The 25,282-nt window shown below is 38.1% G+C and overlaps 1 protein-coding gene across 1 annotated transcript in view; it reads left to right on the top strand.

Annotated features, from left to right (window-relative positions):
* Positions 1-3,866: 3,866 nt before the first annotated feature.
* The window catches only part of itga5 (integrin, alpha 5 (fibronectin receptor, alpha polypeptide)), a 52,731-nt gene continuing 31,315 nt past the window's right edge, over positions 3,867-25,282 (top strand). The window contains exons 1-3 of the mRNA XM_081386870.1: positions 3,867-4,277; positions 19,074-19,204; positions 24,530-24,630. Of these exons, the coding sequence (XP_081242996.1) occupies positions 4,081-4,277; positions 19,074-19,204; positions 24,530-24,630 (429 nt within the window). The 5' untranslated portion in view covers positions 3,867-4,080. The remainder of the gene's footprint in view (positions 4,278-19,073; positions 19,205-24,529; positions 24,631-25,282) is intronic.

Genomic DNA, 25,282 nt, shown 5'->3' with positions numbered 1-25,282 from the left:
TCCTAATGTCCTCCATCACTTTAAAATATAGCATCCTGTGCAGATTCAAAGGGTCTGATACGTTTTCTGGTCTGCGCCGACTCGCGCATATAATCCGTGTAACGGAGGCCAGCTAGTAGTTGCTGTGCGAGTAAACCTCACTCCTCTGATCTCAATAGGTGCTCTAGCGACAGACGCTAGAGGCTGCAGTCTTTAGCCTCCTTGTTAGAGCGCCTGACTCTCATGCCGGAGACCCGGGTTCGAGACCCGCACGGAGCGGGGTGTGAAGAACCCGGGTGAGAGGGGTTACATTGGTGCCGTGACCCGGATGAGAGTGAGGTTTAGGGGGGTGAGTGTAACGGAGGCCAGCTAGTAGTTGCTGTGCGAGTAAACCTCACTCCTCTGATCTAAATAGGTGCTCTAGCGACAGACGCTAGAGACTGCAGTCTTTAGCCTCCATGTTAGAGCGCCTGACTCTCATGCCGGAGACCTGGGTTCGAGACCCGCATGGAGCGGGGTGTGAAGGACCCGGGTAGAGGGGTTACATCCGCTCTGTGCTATCATGTCTCTGGACTGGAGCAGACTGTGTGAGCACTGCGGCAGTTTGTGTGACACTAAGGCCCCGTCCACACTGCTGCGTTTTCGTTTAAAAACGGAGACCTTTTGCTACGTTTGCATCTCCCGTCCACACTAAAACGGCAAAAATGGAGACCCAAAACGGAGAGGTTTAGAAACGCTGCCGACCCGTTTTTCGTTTTGAATCTCCGGAGGGCGGTTTAGTCTGGACGGGTCAAAACGGAGGACTTTAGAAACGATGACGTATTAGAGGCTCACGCTCAGCTCTATGATTGGGTGTCATCAGTCATGGCGTATATATTTGCTAGCAGCTGTTGTCCAAGTAAATTCTGCATTTTACAATGCTATAACTGCCTACATGCGCCGGAGGCAAGCTATTATTCGAGCGATCTGTGACAATCCCCGTGTGCAGTGGCGGTATCGACCGTACATGGAGCGTCGGTTTTGGGTTAACCCGGGAAGAATAATTCTATAATTCTATAATGAATAATGAATAATGAATGTAGTGAATAATCCGGTCACTTTGGTGTGATGAGTCCGGGCTTAGGACCCAAGCAATCCGATTGGTTCAAAGCACGTTTTATGGGTAATAGCTTTAGTGCCTGGTTACAAATCATACAAAATCATTTTATTATAGAAGACGTTTGTACTAAGTTATAACGAGTCATTAATGTATTTAATGTATTTTAAATTATACATTTCATATACTAGTATTTAACCGAAGCTATAGATTGTGAAATTAAACATTTCTCGTTGTTAGTGTATATTTTAGTTAGCTTAGATAATAGCATAGCATACAGCTAACGTTAACCGATGATCGTGCTATGAGCTTTACCTGAGCTTATACTGCACTGATACTGCCTTACCGTATTCACAGCAATTCGTACTACTGGGGTCCTAAGCCCGGACTCATCACACCAAAGTGACAGGATTATTCACCACACCGGCACTCGCATGCCCAGTGTTGGTGAATGGTCATGTGATCCGCGTTTTCAGTCGTTTTAATGTGGACGGAGATCAATTCTAATACGCAGTTAAAACGCTGGTGTGGACAGAGATCGTATTCGTTTTAATTCTCCGTTTCTAAACGAAACTGCAGTAGTGTGGACGGGGCGAAACCAGATAAGGTGAAACCAGACTTCATTCGCCCCAATGGAAATCATATTTACACTGTCTGAATCGTTCCCTATCCCCTAAATAGTGCACTATCTGCCATTCACCATGTAGAAAATAGTGATTGTTTGAACAAGTGACCGATTTTATCCGCAAGTTCAGCATCTGTTTATAATGTAGGGGACGCTTTAGATTCTAGAGAGCATTTGATTGGACAGAAAATCTAATGAGAAGCTGAAGTGCAGCATGATGTCATCAAAATTGTTGATCCATATTGACAGAAGTGAGAGACTAAGTTTTGAATGCTCATATTTTATGCAAATTTTGTCATTGTTTTGGAGCACACTAGCTTATAGATAAAAGTAAGGCTAACATACTAAAAGCCAAAAAAACTTACATTTTGATTTCATGGGGACTTTAAAAGCTAATTAACTGTTACTCGAAGCAAACACAGAACGTTGGATCAACTTACCCAACCTTCAAACAAAGTTTGAACAACATGGGTTGCTATAACTACATTGTGTGGTGAAGGTTGTTACAGCATTGAGCAATGTAGTTTGAGAACCACTCAAATCGGTGATGAGATGGGAATCATTTCCACGAATGAGTTCTTCAGAAAGAACCGTTTCATATAATGATTCAGTGTTTATTTTATTTTATTCTATTGAATGTCAGTCACATACAAATAATAAACATGACAATAATCCAACATATAGTGGAAAAATATTAAACAAATAAAGACTACAACTAATAGAAAAAAAGAAGATTCAGTTGTTGTTTGGGCCATGACCATAGACTGTTTAAAACAAGGCCATGACGCAACTACGTGGTCCCTATCAGCGTACATGATCTAAACATAAAAAAAAAAACTTTTCAAGTTTTTAATAAAATATTATTTATTGAAACCACATCTGTTTCGTATGTATGTTGATAACTCAAGGTTCTGTGCGTAATCGGATAGGTTTGAAAGAGATTCATTGATTCAGTGAGTTGACTCGAGCATCGCTCGCGTGAACGAATTGTTGAGATTCGTTTAGTGGTTGTTTGAAAGTTCTTTGAGTTCTCGAATCAGGCATCGTTTAAAGAAATGGACAATTATTTCTTGAAATATCTTATTGCAGCAACTGAGTTTGAGCAAGAGGAAGAAATTTTTTGAAAGTGTTGCTGCGGTCCGACAGCTGTGAGCTCCCCCTTCACACCCTACTTTCCCAAATAGAAATATTCTCACGGCGAGTTCCCTGTAGCCATACAGCCAAATTTGGCTCCCCATTTCAATCCCTTGGGCAGAGGCTGAATCAACTAAAACAACATTCTAATTCCAGTCTGGAGTGGCTTTTTACAGCTCGCGAAATTTCCCAGCTCCGTGTGTCCTGACGGTGTCAGATCTATAAATGGAGATTGCTCAGTGTACACGCGCTTGTACATGGCACGCTTGCTATAAACATAATTTCTCCAAATTAAAACATAGACTCACATGCGGAATTTCTAGTAGGCTATTGCTTCAATACTTCTGTGATGGCTTGACAAGCTTTATCAGAATATAGCGTCTATAAACTCGATGCCGAGAAGGTTCATGTTGAAGGCAACAAGTTTGGAGATCGTTTTTTGGAGGATAACGGACTTTGCAAACAGCTCTTTCGTTGCTTAAAGGGTTAATCATTTATTTAGCTATCTTTGACAACTATGCAAATAGTCCTTCAAGTGGACAGATGAACTGTTGAACATGTCACAAGTCTCACTTTTCTCCGTTTCTTGTTTAGTATTCTTTTTATTTTATTTGTAAAATAATTTTTATTTGATTTATTTTTTATTTTATTTTAGTGAACATGATATTGTAAAAAAAGTAGGCTACACAAGTATATATATATATATATATATATATATATATATATATATATATATATATATATATATATATATATATATATATATATAATTTTTTATTTTTTTTAACCATAACTACCCTAATTAAAAAAAAATTGTAATGCGTTTGTATAGTTCACTATTTGTCTCTTTGCTGTAGCCTATAGCCATTTTATCCCGCTGCTTTTGCAATGTATTTCCCTTCATTTGATGAAGTTATCAGTCTCAATATTGTACCGCTCTATTTCCCCACTTTGTGAATTGTGCTTAGCTCCACCTCTATGGGAGTTTGTCACGACTGGAAGAACTGAACCTCCTCCTCCTAATAACCCTTCAATTAAGCTTGAGGGAGGACGCAGAAAGGAGAGAAGGGGACAGATAGACGGAGGCGCGTATAGAGCGCTTGGAAAAATAAGGATCAAGCTGATACACTTCATCCGAGGCATGAGATTTGCGTGAGGCAGCATCTTCAGGAGGATTCCGTTCAAGTGCCCCCTTTTGTTCTGAAAGAAGTTTAATAAAGAAGTGGATTGTGACATAACGATTACAATGGGCTCCAAAAGGCACCGTTCAAAGATTTCAGCGTCTTCACACAACCCGAAATGCTCTCCAATGGGACTTTCACTCTTGATTCTTCTACCTTTGTCTGTTGCCTTCAACTTGGATGTGGAGAACCCAGCGGTGTATAACGGACCCAACGGTAGTTACTTCGGGTACTCGGTGGACTTTTATATGACTGGGTCAAGGTAGGTTTCCTTCTTTGATTTCACATATTGAATTTGAAGAGGTTTGGCGTGCATTCAAAGAAAATTACAACTAGACCAAGTTCACTGATCATTGCCCACCATAGAGCTGTTTAACATACGAAATGTATTACCATTTAAATGCTATTTAATAACTTTAAATGCCAAACATCACTGTTGATAGGTGTTTTGTCCTCCCTGATATTGCTGCTGTACATCCTGATATTACTGTATGTATGTAATGTTTGACTCATATGCACTTTTATCTTAAAGAATTAGAATGGGAATTAGAAATTATAATGTAGTGACACCTTTGTGTCCTCAGAACAGAGTGTTTTACCACAGTATGAAGTACAATACCATAGTATGAAGGATTATTGTCATTCAAATCCAAGAAATGTAGCCTATACTGTCTATTTTATCAATGTGATGAAAAAGACTAGGCTTTCAACCAATGGTCTCTGAATGTAGCTTACTCCATGGGTCCATACATAGAGAAGATATAGTATGTCATAGATGGACATTTTTAACAGTTAATTGATTTATAACTTTCTAACCAATGTTTTTTGATATATTTATTATAGTAATGTTAGCTAATGTCCATAAGAAGAAGAATAAATTCATTTGGTCCCTGGGTTGGCTGAGAGTTTGGGTTGGTGGTCTGGGTCTGTAAAGGTTGAAAACCATTGTCCTAAATTTAACCTACTTCATTCATTGATTCAGTGTGTTTCTCTTACATCATGTACAGTCTCCTAGAGCTCAGTGTTAACACTGACCAGTCCAAGGGGCAATGAAACCAGGGGTATCCCTCAGCTGTTGTTTACAATCCCAACCCAGTCTGTGCACTGCCATTTAGGCTACATCAAAGCACATCACCACAGTTGGGGAGCGACAGTCCTAAAAGTGTGGTTTAGTGTTTGTGTAGTGCACGCTTGAAGTGTTTGTGCATGTTTACATGTGAGTGGATGACAACACATGTACCTGTCAGTGGCATCGCTGGTGGTTTTTCCATTTATAGGACGTCACTAGTGGTTATTATGATGAAGTCACAGTAAGGTACCGGCTCTTCTCAAAAGGAATGCAAAGATTGCCCCCCATAATTATCTCTGATTGCACGTGTTATGGTCACTTAAAGTCTTCTGAATAATCTAGCATGAGAATCTTCAACCATTCAAAGATGACCTTTGCTAGTGGGGGAAAAAGCCAAAAGTTAAATATCTCTGATCTGTAGTCATTTGCTATGTGTTCGTTTTAAACTTTTTTTGTTTAAGTCTCACAACTCACTTTTAGAGTTTCAAAGACAAATTTAAAGTGATGCTTCATTTCTCAGCTAATATCCTGATTAACTGCTGATTCTGGGTGATATCTTTCATGTTAAATGAATAGTTTTTAAAATTCTGTAATTTACTCATGTTGGCAAAAATATGTATGACTTTATTTCTTCAGTAGAACACAAAATAAGATATTTCGAAGAATGTTTTAACTGTTTTTGCCTATATGATAAAACCTGAAGGCATCCAAAAAATAACATTGGACCCCATTAACTTTTAATATATGGAAAGTACACACACATTTTTCATAATATCTTTTTTTGATAGATTCATCAGAACTATACCTTAAGTGCTTACTGATTAGTAATATTAACCTAGAAGTCAGTATGAGGTATAAGGTGCTTTTATATGTACCCCCCAAATACCGGCAGTCTGCCTTCGGCACAGTTTTGAATGGATAATTTTGTTGAATGGAGCAGCAGTAAACGTAAATATAATCTAGCTGTGATTGAAAGACCATATGATTACCTTCAACCCATAGATATTATCTTGGCATATGAGGTGATAAATCCAAGGGGAAATCACAGAGTATGAGGCATGCCATTCAATCACACTGCTGATCTGTTGGGTTTCCCTGCCCTTTGGCTGCATTGCTCTCTTTTCAAGCTGCAGACAGCTGCGCAGCACTGTTCGGACTCGGAGGTATGATTGCAGTAATAATCAACTCACTCATGCCCTGACTAGAACACGCCACAATCAGCCATCTCCATCTGTGTTTGTCTGCTGGACTGTGTCTGGCCGTGCACAGCTGTAGAGGGGCTTTAGTCAGAGTGGGCTCACGCTGGCTCTGGTTTCTCGGGGGCGTTGTATTCAGGGAGCCCTTTCCTTTCCTCTAACATTGCTCACCTTCTCTAAAGCAGACCCTCCAGCTTTTGTTTTAGTCTGCCATAGGGTGTCTGTCTGGCATAGATGAATTTCAGAAGCAGCGGATGATTTAGAGCATGACGCATGGTTGAATGAGTCAGAGGAGTGTGTGTGCACCTATAAGCGTGTGGGTCTCTGATGATGTAATTCGGCATGGTATTTAAGCTCCTCACCCTCTATTCCAGTCTAATACTCTAGACTGTACACCCCCCCACCCCCCACCCACCCACTCCTATACACAGTATATTGGCCTCATTCTTATGAACTGTGAAGTCATGGCAAGAGGCAGCTCTCTCAGCAATGACTTCATCTGAACTTTTCACTCCCGAGATGTCATTGTGGAGGAGGATCGATGGGCCTCAAAGTGGAGGCTGAGTGAAGGGGTGAAAGAATGCACAATATCAAGAGTTTTCTTCACAGGCGTTTGATAGAATGTGTATTTCTAAGTTTTCCGGTGCTGTATGTGATAGATGGTTGACTAGTCGGCCATTCTGCCCAATAGCTGTCTATGGGCTATTGAAAATGACTAACTGATCCAGATTTTTATTTTTATTTTTAGCTTAAATTTTTACCTGAGAAAATTTGATTTAATTAAAAATAATAAGTGAGTCATATTATTTTATCCAATTTAAAGCACCACTGCTATCAAATGCATCTTTTGTAACAATTTCACCAAATTCACTAATACAAGACAATTAGTCTACAAGACTTCAGATCATCTATGCAGTAAGAATTATTTCATTGCATTCTATTTGAGGTATTTGGTTTATTTATTTGTTGAATTTACAACAGTTAGCCAGCCTATTGAATGGCTATGCATTTATTGATTTAATTATTTGTTTTAAATGTTAGTGTAGGTAAACATGTAGACGATCATCTTTGACCCATAATTCCATCCTTTTGTCTTCCAGCTAGTTGTGAACATAAGAACATGTCCTTTATGGAAAACCTCTTTAGAACCTGTTTCCTGGCTGCGTTTCCCAAAAGCATTGTTAGCTTAAACAGATTGGTGCCAAATGCATGGTTTCTACAATCTATTTAGACTAACAATGTTTTTGGGAAACACAGTCCTGAAGTGCATCCATATTATTGTGTGTTTCAAAAAGTAGTGGTTTGATTAACGTGTATTTTGGTAAAATCATTGTCAAATTGGGGCAAAAAAAGCTTGTCTACAGCTTTGTCTAAAAAAAAGAATTTGGTGTCAGGAATAAACTCTCTGTCTTGCATGTTCTCTCTCATTCTCTTGCTCTTTATATCTTCCTTTCTGACAAAACATTCACTCCTCACTTCGTTCACAGACTCTGATAGTCTGGCCTCAAAGGGGCATGTATAGGTCTGAGGAGAATAGCACTCCTTGGCACGCACTAATAGAATTAGCTAGTGTGCAGACCACCACAGAGAACTGCCCGAGGACAAGGTTCTCGATCTTGGTGTCAGGGGGCTCACAGCTATATACATGGAAGAGAAATTTATGGTTCTTGAACGTTGAGAGAAGAACAGCACAAGTCCTATGTTGGGGCCTCCTCCGGATGGTCTGGTATATAAACCTAATTTGTCCTGAAGAATTGTGACTCGATGTTAAAAGTCCCACTTGTTCACTAGATTTGAGCTGAATTGAAATGTCTTCTAGTTGATTATTGCAACAAGTGTCTCCTTGTATATGTTCTCATCAGAGATCCAACAGTTTCTATGTCAGTGAAGTTAAAACTCTTCTACCACCACAAATGGTGATGTGCACCACATTCCTCAGTCTCTGTATTCTTTACCTTTGGATAAGAAGATGATCCTCTGTACTGTGAAAGGGCAAAGATCAGGGTCTGGATGTAGGGTTGAATGTCAGAAAACTAAATAGCTTTATTTGAAATGTTTATATTGCAGAAACAATAGAAACCGAATACCACCCTCTCTGTTCCTGCTGGGATTTGCGTGGCTCTGGATGATGAGTGTTGTTTTCAGAGAATAATGTGTGACTATGCATAAATTCCTTTTGTGTTTATGATGTTCAAAAAGATGTTTTTGGTGTTTGATGATTGTTGGCGAGCATTTGAAGCTTGTGGTTGAATCCAAGGAGCTGGACTGTCTGCATTAGCAGCCAAAGGCAACAAATTTACAGCCACAATGGCAGGAATATTACTGTAAAAACATAAAAAACTTTCTCACCTGCCTCAGTGTATTTTATTACCCGAAGATTCACAAAGTTGAGGTTTACCAAGTTGCGTTGGCTATCAAAACCACAGGGTTTTCTCTGATAGTGAGGAAAAAAAGTTCTTGAGAAATTAAGAATATCCCTAAGTGCAATTCTTGAAAAACATTCTAAAGTCCTGATTGTATACCATCTTATTTGTGAGGTTGCCTTGTCTAATACAACAAATTCGAAACTTTACACTGTTTTAACAATATATTTGTCCATCTATTAACCTTTAAGTAGCAATCACCTCACAATCTTGTTTCTTTTTAATTTTGTAGTAGTAATGTGTTTTATATGTAGCTATTGTTATGCTGACATTCTTAATATTTGAAACAACCCAATAAATTAATTAAACATCTTGCCTTTGAGGATTTAAGACTTGTTGAAGGTTATCCGAACCTAAAGTTATTTACGATTATTTTTAGAGCATTTCTTTCAAGAATTTGAATTCTTCGGAAATTTAGTCTTAAGAACAAACTTAAGGAGAAAGATAAGAACATTCTTAAAGGATTAGTTCACTTTCAAATGAAAACTAGCCCATGATTCACTCACCCTCAAGCCATCCAAGGTCTATATGACGTTATTCTTTAAAACGAATACAATCAGAGTTATATTAAAAAATATCCCGGCTCTTCCTAGTTTTATAATGGTGGTGGATTGAAACCAACAGATTAAAGCTTGTGCATCCATCCATCGTAAACAAACTCCAAACGGCTCCGGGTGGGTTAATAAAGGCCTTCTGGAGAAAAACAATGAGTTTCTGTAAGAAAAATTTTAATATTTAAAACTTTATAAAGGAAAATAATTAGCTTCCGGCCAAACGAACATTCGGATTCCACTTAAGTGTTTAGCGTAACTTATGCGAGTAACTTATTTCTGATATTTACGCTACGCCATGACGCACTATGCTACTTCTGATGTCATAAATTTCATAAGTTGCGCATTAGGGGCAAGTAGACTGCGTATGACCGTTTGGCCGGAAGCTAGAATTTTACTTTGTAACATGTTAAATATGAATATTTTTCTTACACAAACTCATCATTTTGCTTCAGAAGGCCTTTATTTAACCCACATGTTTGGAGTTTGTTTACGATGCATGGATGCACGTTTTTGAGCTTCAATCTGTTGGTCGCCATCCACTGCCATTATAAAACTTGGAAGAGCCAGAATATTTTTTTATATAATTCCGATTGTATTCGTCTGAAAGAAGAAAGTCATATACACATAGGATGGTTTGAAGGTGAGTAAATCATGGGCTAATTTTCATTTTGAAGTGAATTAATCCTTTAAGTATTATTTTGGGGAATATACTCTTTTTTGTGTGTTAAAGAAGAATCTTGTTCTTTAGAATGTCTCATGAATCTGTCCCTGGTCTTGTATATATAGAACGGCATATTGGAATTGCAAGATGGTTTGGCGTGATATAGAGTACAGTACATAGGTCATCCTCAGCTGTGGTCATCATTCTCACAAAGTTTACCCTCTCTAAGAAGGTCATTGATAGATCAATATTTACCTCAGACCTTGAGCTCAGTTTGCCTTTGCTAAATACAGAGGACCCACTTTAGCTAAACCAGGGTTTCGTCTGCTGTTTATCATTTCTACTCTTCCTCCTTGGATTAGGCTGTCTGTTGTCCATAGTCTTGCATCCAGCTGGATATGGGTGTGTGTACATTGGCTGCCAAGCTATTCTTCACCCAGGTTCTCCCTACGACGACTAGTGTTTTCCATGGAGTCGGTACAATAGAGGCCTTTGTGCATTGGTTGAAAGGTTTGCTGTTTTCAGTAGCAAAACTTTTCCATGTGACTTAAATCTCTATTTATTTATTCATGTTTTGGGCTCGTTTGCTTCATGATAAAGCCTTGTTTAGCTCTTTTGGCTTCATGACATTTGGCTCTGATGGTGGTGTCAATCAGATTGGCCTGTTGTAAAATTATAGTCCTCTATTTTGCAGGTTAATGGGTGCAACCTTAGCTGATTGGGACTGTGGGTTAGGTTGTCTTTACCATTGACCAGTTTTCTGCTTTTTATGACCTCATGGGACCTGGCAGGCTCGTATAATAGGCTCTTGTGTGCAGTGGTGTACATGTGCTCTGGTGGAAAAACAGACATGTGTTCGATCACGGTAGAACAAATGCCCCAGTCAACTTTGCAGACATTTAGCCATTGGGCTCCACAATTGCCTGGGGTTGCCGCCTGGAGATCTCCATTGTTCCTGATGTACATTTTGGGTAGATCATTATCATCTTGATCTGTTCTGTTCTGGTTTACCAGGCCCCTGCTGGGCTGGCAACGACAATGAATGTCCAATCATCCGGCATTTAGATGGCCTGTTTATTGCCTGCAGGATTACAAACAAAGGACGTGAGGCATAGCATGCAAAGGTGAGCGATTGATGCTAATTGTTTGGACCTGATGATGGCCCCTTTTACTCTTTTCAAGTGTGAAGATGGGACTCCATGCTGAGAAAGCTCCCTTGGAGGTGTCGACGGCCAACAGTTGCAACTCGCTATGGGATGTTTTTTGGTCTGTGTGAATGTGTGAATTATAGCTCTTTGGGGGCTGGGGTTACAATTTGGTATTGAGAGATTTAAGAGGTAAAACCACACTCTGTGTTTATGTAAATGTCATGGGTGCTTTTAAATGTTGTCGTGTCACATACAAAATGCGGCGTGCCGTTGAATGACAAGGCTTGTGCTTTCTTAGATGCATTTTACAGACTGTTTTCTCCTAAAAGAGGTGTAGTTTGTTCTTTAAAGTGAGAACTTTTGTCCATTGTTAATGTGGGGACATCAAATCCCTGCTTAGAATCTGCTTAATGCCTGCATCCTGAAGTCACATACATCCCTATTAAATAGGTGAAAAACATTGTTAAAAACAAGAGTAGTATGTCTGAATTTACAGTATTCATAAAACAGTAGACGAAAAGTACCTGGATGACCTACCACTTTCGCCAAGATTCTGAACTGCGTATCCGATGGATACTTTACAATCCTACTAGGGGATTTGTGAATGGCAGTGAAGCGACTCAACTGACGATGTAGGTCACATGACAATGATAACATGGTGAATGTAGTACGTCCAGATAACTTTCTGGTTTCATAGCTAGTACATTAATTAGCATAGCAGGTTGGGCTGGTAGGGTGATTTTTCATGATTTTATTATGGTTTAATCGAGAAATCACGTTTTTAATAAAAATGTTAGCAAACATTATAATTAGACATGTTGACAATTCACCAATGATAACAGTTAAGACAAGAAAATGATCCGATCATATGATGCATTGATGCGTTGAAAAAACGAGACACGAGCAGTGGAATGGGGAAAAAAAGTTATTAGATGTGACTTGAACTTATTTTAACTTGAACACCACGTTTTTAGAATGCCGTTTCATGGGTGAGACGGTGCAAAAGACGCGAGACATGAGTGCAACAGCCAAACATAAAAACAATAGGGAAAAATAGCACAGTGGAATACAAAAACCTGTAAACAACTAGACCTACTACTGTATGTTTAATATTTCATGTCTGCATGATGGTGACAGGCTAAAAGGTGCTGTTTATTTTTTTGTTTTTACAAAGCATTTGCTTTTAATAATAGCCTCTTACTGGTGATATTTATTGCTAATAATTTTTGCCTAAGAAATATAGGTATGTATAGGATATGTTTAAGATAAGTTTCATGCACATTTTCTGCAAAGATATTTTACAAAATTTAACAAAGTTGTTTATTTTACATTTATACAATGTCGATCACTTCAGGTGTGGTGCACTTGGAATATCATTTTTTGAAAGATAATTTTTTTGCCATATCGCCCAGGCCTAATAGCAGGTAATGCAGAGTTGCTCTATATCTGGCTGACATCTCAGCACATTGTATATTATGTTAATTTGAACCATATCCTTTGAGAGGAAATGTTTTTGTGGTGACATTTAAAATCTGTCTGTGTAAAACGGGGTGGGGTGTTTATCAGATCAACAGTCGAGGGCATGTGCGCAGATTTAACGGTTATTCCAGACCAGCACAACACTTCAGCAGACTTTGCACGAGTGCACTTTTTTACAAGGCCGTGATGTTTTACTGTTGGAACTGTAGATGGTTGTCGCATCTTGAATGCATTTTGCAAATTTTCTAACAGTTTGACTATGAATGAATCAGTTAGTTGTTTTCATTTACATCAACAGTCTGAGTGTGCTTCATTTTTTTGCATTATATCATGCCGGTTTCATTTTTGTATTAATATAAGATTTAGTGACCGCTTTCTGTTGTCTTCCTCCATTACTATGCAGTTCTCCTCAGGGCTCTTGGCGCGGCAGCTGTGTGAGTGAGCTGTCGTCCCTCAGTGCCAGCTGACCCAGCGGTCACTGCTTTGCTCATCATCTTTGGGCCACAGCTCCCAGACAGCAGAATAGAGCACGTGCAGATCAGGTCTACCGAGCAGACGAGGGCCGCAGACAGAGCTTCTTCGGCCCACTTTTATCCGTCTCATTATTAGCTGCTTCCATCGCAACCGCTTAGCTGCTTAACGAACCAGAGACAGGCTGGCATCCCAGTTAAAGCTCGCTGGCGTCGCACAAAGAGCAAAAGACCCAAAAACGAACCATCTGGGCCTTGAATTTGACTTTGGCTTTTCTTTGATTTTGAGAATGTTAGTTCATTGAGATCACTGAGATGCAAGAGTTGCAACAGTGTATGCTTTGTTTTGGATCCATTCCACATCTTCTGGGAGGACGTGGCATGCTATCACTGTAACCGTTTTTTGCTAACAACAACATGCCTCTGAATAGCCGGATAATTGTTCGACTTTTTTTGCGTTGATTTTCAGAAGTGTTTCTAAGGCCACAAACTGCAATCAGTTAATATACATCTGTTTGGCACGGATAAAGTGGGATAATCACAAATAAAGTTACTTACAGAAGTGACTGATGGTAATGAATTGTTCTTGGCGCACACATTGAGTTGCAGTTAGCTTGATTTATTTTGTTGTTTTTGTTGTACAATCTTTTTTACCAAGGCTGCATTTATTTGAATAAAATTCAGCAAAAAGAGTAATATTGTGAAATATTAATACATTTAAAGTATCTTAAAGGATTTTGATATACAGTATTTAATATGTATATTTCTGTGATGACAAAGCTGAATTTTCTGCATCATTACTCCAGTCTTCAGTGTCACATGATCCTTCAGAAATCATTCTAATATGCTGATTTGTTAATCAAGACATATTTCTTATTATTGTCAATTTTTTGATGTTTTGATGAAAAGAAAGTTCGAAAGAACAGCATTTATCTTAAATGCATGTTTTATATATAAAAGGCGTTACTGTTACTTTTGATAAATTCAATTCATCCTTGCTGAATATAAGTATTAATCTTCATTAGCAACCATTGTGGTTTCTTGGCAAGCTCAAGCTTTTATACCAGCGTTCAAGTGACATAAGTTCAACAGCTGGATGATAATGAAGTGTGAAATGGCTGGGAGAATGTTTTAAGCAGAAGATGTTGGAAATGAAGGCATTTGCCATTTAATGGCCTCAAACCATACGTGCCATTAGTTTTTGTGCTATCAGCGTCTTTCACCCAGTATTTTCTTGCCACAACTTAAGTAGATGACATGTGGCACACCAATTTATTTTTACAGCTTTAATTCTGGTCTGATTACCAAACCTCAGAAGTGATGGGTTAAATGTTAAGACGTACTTTGCCTCAGTGGTGACTATCTAGCAAGCTTAGCATTTTAGTGGTAACACATTCAAGCCTGATTTTCAGACTAACTCAATTAGCTTAATTAGAGCCACACTGAGAATGGAGTTTGCATCTTGGTTAGAGGCAGCGGTTGTCTGTTTTTGAGATACCACAAAGGGTGTTAATGTTGTTTTTACTCTTAAAAATCAATGTAAAATCAAACTAACTCTATTTACTTTATGCATGTTCCTTGCATCGAGTGAATGATTCTTTAGTGTTTCGCTTCTGAAATGCCTTTCAAAAAATCTATTTTGAAGAATGTTTCAAAGTTTTTTTTGTCTGTATGAAAGTGAAATGGGCCCAAAACAAAATCAAGCCCTATTTTTTTCATTGATGGACAGAAACAAAACAGAGACAAATTTCGAAATATACAGGTTTGCAATGTCATGAGTGTGAGTAAATGGTGACAGAATTGGTTCGGTTTTGGCTGAAATATCCCTTTAAGACAACAGCCTCCAAAGACAATAACCTGACCTACGAAATAATTCTAATCACCAACTACTTACAGATGCTAATAACAGTTAAAGCCAAATTTGTTCTCCATATAACTGCATTGAAACAACATTCTGTTGTTCTCTTACAAGGCCAGATTGTTTTAATTAAAGTGAGCTTCACTTTGGCAATCCCTCTGCTGGAAGGCCTCCTGAAGACTTTCTCATTTTATGTGGAGCCGTTACAAAAAGCTAGCATCTAAGCCAAGAGCAATCTGGCTCTTATCATTATGCTAATGTTAACCCAACGTTTAAGCATTCAGTGCATGGAGAAAAGAAGGACATTTAGGAGAGATGAGATCCCCCCCATAAGATAAACCCCCATTACATGCTAATTGTTTCTTATTTACAGTTCTTTCAGATCATTATCAAAATGGTGCGGTTTAGGCTACATTAGCTTGAGTGTTAGGCGGAAGACACAGTTATATCCACTTGTTGATGAAAGCAGTTTTGTGTTTTTAAAATTCCTTTTATGTGTTTGATGGTGAGTTTTGTATATTATAATTTTACATCAATTTAAGTGGCACATTTGACTGTATATTTAGGTCTTAATGTACCGAACATAATGTGTGCCATGTAATTAGCTTTTTGTTTTGCATGTGAAGGCGGTTACTTGTTTTATCATGCTTAAACGGCAACCTTGTCTCTAGTTTTCTTTTTAATGAATGAATATGTAAAACATTAACTTGTACTGGTTTTGCATTGCTTGGAAACTACAAATGGCATTCAAGATAAAACTCAACTATAGTGAGACTGAATTTGTGTAATTTATCATAACAAAAGTGGAACGTTTGTAGCTTTGCTGTAACTGTACACTTGTGAGCAGTCAGCCAAAGCGGTAGTGTAAGTGTACAGCATTCCAAGAACTCGAGGAAAAGAGTGAAAGTGCTTGGGAAAGTTAGTGAATTTGCAGCTGTTAGACGCACTTAACATGCATCATAGCAACATAACATTTCATCAGACTAGTGCACTTGAGTTCATTCATAGTGTGCTTGGGTTCAAATGAGGTGGTGGACCAGCCTGTTCTGTTCACATTTTAGTTTTAGACATCCCTAAGGTATTATCGATGATATCTAGAGTAGGAATATTGCAAGATGTACCATTTCATTCTAAATTCCCTGGAGAAAGCCATCGTGGGAATCTGGGATTGACATTACACCTCAGCTAGTGCTCTGTAACACCTCTGGGACTCTCCCTCTGTCCATACACACATATGGCGGAAAAACTGGATACTCTCTCCAAGCCGGAAGAGGTCTTTGTTTTGGTTTCCCCTTTATAAAAACAAATGGAACGTCTGCTTTTGTATGTGTGTGTTTGTGCTCCACTTGTAGTGGCCTTGAAACAAACAGACCCTAACAAACATTTCCACATTTAATGTCCTGCCTATATATCCATCAGTCAATTGTTCAGGCCTTTTCCTTTTTGTCTGGTATTCCTCTCAGTGCAGAATTTGGAAACTGTCCATGACTCCAAAGGCATAGCAAAAACAGCAAAGCGATTAAAGTCAATTTCCAAATATTTTTAATTACCTTTTATTTTTATATTTACAGTTTTCATTTTTATTTTAGTTTATTTTTTAGTAAATGTGTTATTTTCTTAGTAATGCTTGTCCTTTTTATTATTTTTATTATTTTATTTTTTTAGTTGTGCTTTTTTGTAGTTAAACTTGAACCTATTTATTTCAAATACTTGCCAAGTTTTTTTTTTTACAGTTCATTTATTGAAATCATTTAATATTTCAATATAAATTTATTTCCAGCTTTCAATTAACGACAATTATGTTTAAGAGTTTTTTTAAGAGCTACAAAAGTCATATATTTCCATAGTACAGGATGGCCACGAAGCTATAGACCTTGATGATGATGTACTCAACTTTGTTCAACACTTTGACTCCAGACGCATTGTTTTTTGTAAATAACAGCTGAGAAAATCCAGCCCTCTCATTTAGGATGCGGTCAACTGTCTGTCTTCTGTTTGCTCTGCTGCTTTTGGCCTAAATGGTCATCTGGTCCTACCTATATGACTCTATCTCGATAGTCCATCTAAAGTGGGCTTGAGTCTCCATGGCTGACCGGAGGGTTTTCTGAATACAGCCTTTGTAAGGAAGTCCTCTGTTCCGCGTCACTGAGACCAGCCCAGGGGGCAGGAAAGGGTGTTCTCTTCCTGTACCTTAACCCCCCCCTGGAGATGCCCTCAGTGGCCTCTCACAAACACCTCCACCACACCCCCATCCCCCATCTCTCAATGGACCGGCCTTAATGACAGGAAAGATGATAGTAAGTTTACAGACAATGAGGTCATGGCGGCACTGCACCAATCCATGCCGGCTCTTGGAAAATTAGACACAGATTAGAAGAGCAGGGACTGTGGGAGTGGCTGTCTAACTGTTGGGTACTTTTCAGAGAGCTCGTTTCAAATGTCAAATCTCAAGATGCCATGTGTTATTACCTTTCTAAATGATCATTCTTACAGTTTTCACCCAGTAGATATAAGAATAGGTGGAAACAATCCCATAGATTTACACTACCGTTCAAAAGACAGCTCACCAAGACTGCATTTATTTGATCAAAAATACAGTAAAAACAGTGATGTTGTTGACATTGTAGTTTTCTATTTTAATATATTTTAAATGTAATTTATTCCTGTGACGGCAAAGCCGAATTTTAAGCATCATTACTCCAGTCTTCAATGTCACATGATCCTTCAGCTCAAGATGTCGCAAACAGTTGTGTGCTGCTTAGTATTTTTGTGGAAACGGGATAATTTTTTCTTTAAAGAGACCTTTCAAAAGAACAGCATTCTTTTAAAATTTTATTTCTTTAACATAACTTTTGATGAATTTGATGCATCCTTGTAATAAAAGTTTTTATCGACCCCAAACTTTTTAATGGTAGTGTACATAAGGAGGGAATTTAGCCATATTTAGAGACCAGATTATCATACAGACATACAACCGCCTTGCAACCACATGACATCCTGCTAAAGACCAATCAAAACACCTTAGAAACCACATAGCGATGTCCTGGCACTCACATTTTCTTCAGAGAATGTAAAAATGCAGTTTTAAACAGCTGTTCCACCTCCTTTCTCTCGTCCTGTCCAACTACAATTGTTTATTCTCTCTGTTTAGAAGTTGGTTTAGTTTTAACGTACATCAATTAGAGAACATGCTTTTAGATGTGTGGCTGTGTTTGTCTGTATGTGTTCATATATTTGCAGCTCATGTGTTTATAATAACCCTGGGGGGAAAACAGCTGTAGGAGCAGAGCTAACTCGACTTTAGCAGGCTTGGCTCTTGTTTTCTCATTGACTTGTTACCCAGTGGGACTGGTGTGTGTGTGGTTGTGTGTTGGTGGTCACATGTCGCCAAAAAAGTTATTAACCATTGCACATGGCCACGCTGTTACATAATTTCTCTCTGTGTGGTAGGAGACAGTCCATTTCCTCAAAGATTATATTTTAATTTTAAAGGGATAGTTCACCCAAAAATGAAAGCTCTGCCATTTTCCAAACCTGTATGAATTTCTTTCTTCTGCTGAATACAAAAGAAGATATTTTGAAGAATGTCAGTAACCAAACAGTTGATGGACCCCATTGACTTCCATAGTATTTCTTCCCATACCCATCAACTGTTTGGTTACCGATATTCTTCAGAATATCTTCTTTTGTGTTCAGCAGAACTAAGAAATTCATACAGGTTTGGAACAACTTGAGGGTGAGAAAATGATGACAGAATTTTAATTTTTGGGTGAACTATCCCTTTAATAAAATCTGAAAATGTGAGTAATATCAAGCTTTTTTTTATCCTAGGCAAACTAAGTTAACTAAAAGTAATAATTCTCTAGTAACAGGCAAATTTTCATAGCGATGTGGCATAACATGTTTTAAATGACTTGTTGAATCCTGTTTGGTTCACTTTAGATCTTCAATTTTGACTGTAGCTTAAACAAGCTACTGTTATAAAATGGCTTCTCAACACTGAAGTTTTCATCTTTCTTCTTCAACATAGAAGGATTGTTTCTTTACAGCTCTGATATTTGAACCCAAATCTTTTGACAAATTGTCCCATAGACTTTTTGTGAATTGGAACACTGTTGTACTTCCAGCTCTCTTATAAATATTCATCAGTCTTATTAGTATGCTAACATCTTCCTTCATCTTTTTTTCCTCCTTGAACAGTGTGAGTATTATAGTTGGAGCACCCAAAGCCAACACCAGTCAGCCCAACATCATAGAAGGAGGATCAGTCTTCTACTGTCCATGGAGCCTCAGCCAATCACAATGCAGCAGCATAGAGTTCGATAGACAGGGTAAGTCTCACTAACCAGTTGCTGTGCTCAATTTAAACAATGAAACCTTTTAAACACCAATATTACACATGTGATGTGGGTTCACTAAAAGATGTATTGAGACTAAATTAGATGCACCAAATTGAATTTTTATATACTTACATACATACTTTACATACATACTATGGTTTCGTTCCTCAAATCAAGTTTTTCAAGCTTGCGCAGCTAAATTAGCGCACAATGTGCCCTGCTAATTGTTTACCGGAACTTAAAGTGGATCCAGTATTTTGACTTAAGTTTCTACATCCTCCTCAAAACAATCCCAGTGTTGACTGATATCTGCTCCTTCCATTATGTGGCTTCCTCAAAGCTAGCAACTTTTTAGGTGCACAGCTCTCTGCCTTTCTTTGTGTAGACTTTGCTCTGAGAGAGTGATGGAAGAGGAAGAGAAGGCAGACAAGTGCTCGAGCAGACTTCCTGATTTATTTGCAGGCTCTGATTTTCTTAAAATACTTGATTTTTCTCAACATGGAAGGCAGAACATGATAGCTAGAAACTGCTAAATGGGTAAATAGTGATGGTTTTATGTCATTTGATTCTGGAAGTCATATATTCACATCTAGAGCAAAAATATATCTGGAATGGTATCACGTGACTGAAAAAATCTGATGTTATTGGTCCATAAAAAAAATAAAAAAATAAAAAAACTACCTACAGGAAGAAAAAAATGTCAATTTTTTCTCCAAAAATTGTAAATATTCAATCTTGATACGAACTGTCTGTTTTGTGGCTGTTTTGTTAGTGCCTGCATGTTAACATTGCTCGCATTGTTGGTCGTTGATCTACTCAACATGCCAGAATAATTTCTGTTGTGGTGGTGACGTAAAACAAAAAAAATGCTTTTTATTAGGGTTCAGATTTCTGTGCACTGTAGCAACCAGGATAAAGAATAAGCAGAGACCACAACAAACACTCTATCAATTGAGAATTGTCTCTTGCTTGAATCAGACAGAGTTTTAATAGCTGATCCAAGTTGCTGAGTATGTAGAACACATGTCAAGGGACAATGAAACGTTCACAATCTCAGCGAGAGACTCTTGGCTTCCTTCCTGCAGAATCAGTCTCCTCTGAACATCCAAGCTGTGATTTACTGCATATTACTCAAACACAGGGAGAAAAGTTCCAGCAAAAACTTTTTACAAATTCATTTTTATAATTATTTTTCTCTCATGATGCACTGCATATGCCAGCGACGTCGTCACAGATTTTGCTTTGTAGGGCTGCAAGTATGCTGTGTGCTTATGAGTCATGTTAAACGTCATGCTCTTCTTTTTATTACGTTTGACTTTAATTAAAACATAATTTTGTTTTGGTTTAACTCAATAGCCTAGCAGGAGAGCATAATTGAGTTACGCTAATACCCTGTGACGTGTGATGCATGGCAGGGGCTGGTTTAGCCTTGGAGGTTAATGCTTATCCAGTGATCATTCAATTAGATGTCAATACATCCTGACAGATCCAAAATGGTTGATATTTTGACAAGTGGTTTTTATGCAATTTTCTTTAGTCTCAGCAGTCAGGTAAATAACCTGGAATAAAGTATGACATTAACCACCTTTTTGAGTACCCTTGGTTCCGGAAGTAATTTCCCCTTTCCCCATTTTATTTTATTTTATTTTATTTTATTTTATTTTATTTTATTTTATTTTATTTTATTTTATTTTATTTTATTTTATTTTATTTTATTTTATTTTATTTTATTTTATTTTATTTTATTTTATTTTATTTTATTTTATTTTATTTTATTTTATTTTATTTTATTTTATTGTTTGAAAGCAAATATATAATTGCTTAAGAGGTTGTGTTAGGTCTTTCTAGTCTCAGAAGTTAGAGACTAGGTTAATTTTCCCTTTATTTTCCTGTTTTGTTTTGGTTTGTTTTCCTTTATTTTTATTTTTTATTTTTTTATTTTACAGTTGAAAGCATATGTCATTGTTTAAGAGCTCATGTTCGGTCTTTCTAGGTTTATATGTTATTATTAATAATCAAATTTGCTATGGAGAAAATAAATGACTGTTGTACTCTATTAACAGTTTACCCATTTAGTTTATGGCCATTTAGTCACTGCAAATACTGTATATCAAATAAAGATCTCACCACTTAAATCTGGGCTTGACCCTGCGGCCACTGATGCTTCATTGTGAACCTCTTGTGGGCCACTTAGAAAAGCCATAGTGCTGTCCTTCCTCTTACCTAACATCCCTCAGTCAGAGAGAGTATTAGCTAATCGTGTCTTCAGATCTGACCTCTTTCCTCTTCCTCCCTGATAAGAAAATAACAGAGAATAATGAGAAAACGAGAAAAGAGAGTGGGTGGGAATCGGAGGAGAGACAGCGTTGACTCTTGTCTGTTCTCATTTCCCTGTCTCTCGGCGTCTCCCCAGAGACGCTTGATGTGATGACTGAATTTAGCCATGTGGCTCGTGCCTTCCGCTACCCCTTCCTGACCCTCCCTTTCTCTTACACAGATCTAGATTCTCCACTAATGGGGTGGTTCTCTCATCATTGAAAGAGAGAGGTGTGTGTGTGTGACCTCCTCACCTCCACTATCCCACGAGAGAGTCGGCCAGGTCATCTTGGCCTGACTCCAGGATCTGAGAGCACTCATAGGATTAGCAATCGGGGGAATTTTGATTAAAATGGCTGTATATCACAGCAGAGGTGTCTCCTAAGGTGCCTTAATTGTTGGAATACTTCCTCTTAAATCCTCTAGGTTACATCAGAATTTGTCTCATGTTACCAGACTAAATTCTGGTCTAAATTGCAGAATATTCTGGCCAAGAACCACCCACTCAGACATGTAAAGCAGTTTCACGTTTTATGTGACATTTAAGATGAAATTGGATTTAGCCTTGAGCAAAACAGAATGTCTGGTTTAATTTCCACAATTAAAATGCTTGAATATCTGTCAAAGATTCAGTTCAATGAATCATTAACCAAATCCAGTTACTAATTCTTCCACAGAAGCACTCATTGCTGCACAAGAACTTTTAGTTTTCAAACGTCATTCAATTTTTGTGTGTAAAACATGTGAAAAATGCCTAGATTCAATCCCCAACTGCTGTAACTCTATGGTATCTTGCATCCAAGTCTTAAATAATCATGGTCTTCGTTCTGACACAAATCTCATCCAGTTTTGGGTAGTTCTCCCCTAACTGTAACCAAACAACACCATTTTCCCCACCTTCCCCACTGAGCTTTATCTTCCCACCTCACCCATGATGTGGAAAGTGAGATAATTGTTAGTTTTAACGGTCCACTTCCATTGACTGATTCTCGTCCCACAAACTGTCCTCCCCAACTGCGCACCAGGAGGACACGGCGTCTTCCATATACCGTGTCTTGGAGCGCAGTACACACACTTGAGTTTTCAGTTGTAAGGAATCTCACAGGGGCAGGACTGCTGGTTTTCTTTACTTTGGCAGCGAGAGAGGGAAAGACGGGGAGGAAAAGAAAGAGAAAACCATCACCCTGGAGGTGACCATAAGGCATATATCCTCTAATGTTATTAGAGGGCTCTAATCCCCACTGCTTTGCTACTGGGGTACCAAACATCCTTGAGAGAAGGAAACAAAAGATGTCTGGGGAAAAGGAGGTCTGTGTATGTGTTTGTATCTGAGTTAAGGGGTGGTTTGGAAAGGAATAGGACAAGTCTACAGAGATGACAAGTAGAGGGAGATAAAGAAACCATACAAGATAGTAAAAGAATGAGTGGGAGTTGGTGACTTAAACAGAAAATAATAAAGTAGAATTCCTAGAAAGGGATGACAGACTGAGAAAGGGAAGAGGAAGGTGAGGGGTGCTATTAACTGAAAGACAGACAGAGAGAGTCTGAGAGAGTGTGTGTGTTTGTATCTGTAGGAGTGTATCTGACAGATAGCTTGAGCTCCTGTTTTGCTTGGATGAGGATTGCTGGCACTGTTTCCTCACTCAGAATGAGACAAAGTCCTTTAGACCGTAAAATTGGGTCTTACCAATTGGATGAATCACGCAAAGCAATGTTTGGGTTATATTTCACCCTAGAATTGAAAATTATTATTGCATAAAGATTTTATTAGGCCTATTTAAGTACCATTGTTTTTTTATTATGACATTATTTTAATGACAACTATGCATATTTTTTCCTGGATTTTGAAAAAAATTAATGATGATGCCTAATTATGAAAATAATATTTTGGCTAATTTAATTATAGACTTGGTTTTCTTTATGCAAAATATAATTTCCTGTTCTTCTTTTGATTTGGGGCTGCACTATGATCCTGACATTTCTTGACAGTTTTCACAATATTAACCCACACAACTTGAGCTCCTGTTTTGTTTGGATGAAGGTTCCTGGCACGGTTTCTTCTCTCCGAATGTGACCAGCCCCTCTTCAGAGCCAGCTGAGAATTGTGTTACCGCCAGTTGTACCTTTCACTCATTTCTCCTCTTCCTCAATCTCTCGTTCCCCCTTCCCCTCCATCACACCACAGAACCCTGTTGCATCATGCTTGTAATTATGGTGCAACTGTAGAAATGTCTGTGGCCCAGTTAAGTTTGGCAGTCAGGGATGGGAACGGAGTGTTTTGAAGGCGTTTGGATGTTCTGGCCTAGTGACTCCTCTGGCAGTTGAACCTGAGCTTTGATGGTCTTGGTCTAGTGATCTTATTGTTGAATCCCCACCGCTCTCATTGGTCAGGACATGTCACCTTTGTTTTGATTTCTGCCCATATGTGACCATCTGTCTTTTCTCCTTCTTGTGCCTTCTTCGTGATATGACCTTTAACCTCAGTGGACACCTGAGCCTGCTTTGTACAGTCTGTTCTTTTTTTCACCTTGGATTTTTCATTTTATTATTAGTCTTAATGCACTTAAAATCAACATGGAACTGCATGCATAACACATTTAACTTCAGTGATGTGACATTTCTGAGTGCAACAGAATTGTGAAATGTGATTTGATATTCATAGTTAATATTTTTTTATAAGATTTATAAATTGATGAAACATTATTATTACTATTATTATTATTATTATTATTATTATATATTCTTTCTTTATAATGACAATTAATGATGGATTGTGCACAATAACAACATTCACATTTATTACATTTGTGTTTTTGTAAATAAACTGAGCAACAAAATTAATTGATCATTTATTTTATTTATTTATCCTTTCATTCTATTGTTCATAAGTGGTATCATCATCATCATCATCATCATCATCATATTCATTTGTATCATGTATATTAATATTATATAATATATTAATATGTATATTTTTATAATTTTATTTTCTTGCTGTAGGAGATCTAAACGTGACTGTAAATGGAACAATGCATCAAGGAGAGTTCAAATCCCATCAGTGGTTTGGAGCAACAGTACGAGTGCATGAAGATAGTGTGCTGGTAAGATCTTTTTACTTTTATTTTTGACTGTGTGAAAAATAGTCAGTATAATATTCAGTTTGGACTCATAAAAAAAAAATGTGATTGAACGCATTACACTGCCTTCAATCACACATGTTCTTGAAGAAATAATGGTTGGTGACTCAAGTCTAAAAATGCTCTTAAATTGTCTGTGTAAGTTTCAAATTATGAACCGATCAGATCCAGCTCTACACTCACCTAAAGGATTATTAGGAACACCTGTTCAATTTCTCATTAATGCAATTATCTAATCAACCAATCACATGGCAGTTGCTTCAATGCATTTAGGGGTGTGGTCCTGGTCAAGACAATCTCCTGAACTCCAAACTGAATGTCAGAATGGGAAAGAAAGGTGATTTAAGCAATTTTGAGCGTGGCACGGTTGTTGGTGCCAGACGGGCCGGTCTGAATATTTCACAATCTGCTCAGTTACTGGGATTTTCACGCACAACCATTTCTAGGGTTTACAAAGAATGGTGTGAAAAGGGAAAAACATCCAGTATGCGACAGTCCTGTGGGCGAAAATGCCTTGTTGATGCTAGAGGTCAGAGGAGAATGGGCCGACTGATTCAAGCTGATAGAAGAGCAACTTTGACTGAAATAACCACTCGTTACAACCGAGGTATGCAGC

This window comes from Scardinius erythrophthalmus (assembly GCF_964197995.2).
Source record: "Scardinius erythrophthalmus genome assembly, chromosome: 15".
In the NCBI taxonomy this organism is placed as follows: domain Eukaryota; kingdom Metazoa; phylum Chordata; class Actinopteri; order Cypriniformes; family Leuciscidae; genus Scardinius; species Scardinius erythrophthalmus.
This window is presented reverse-complemented; position numbering and strand designations above follow the sequence as displayed.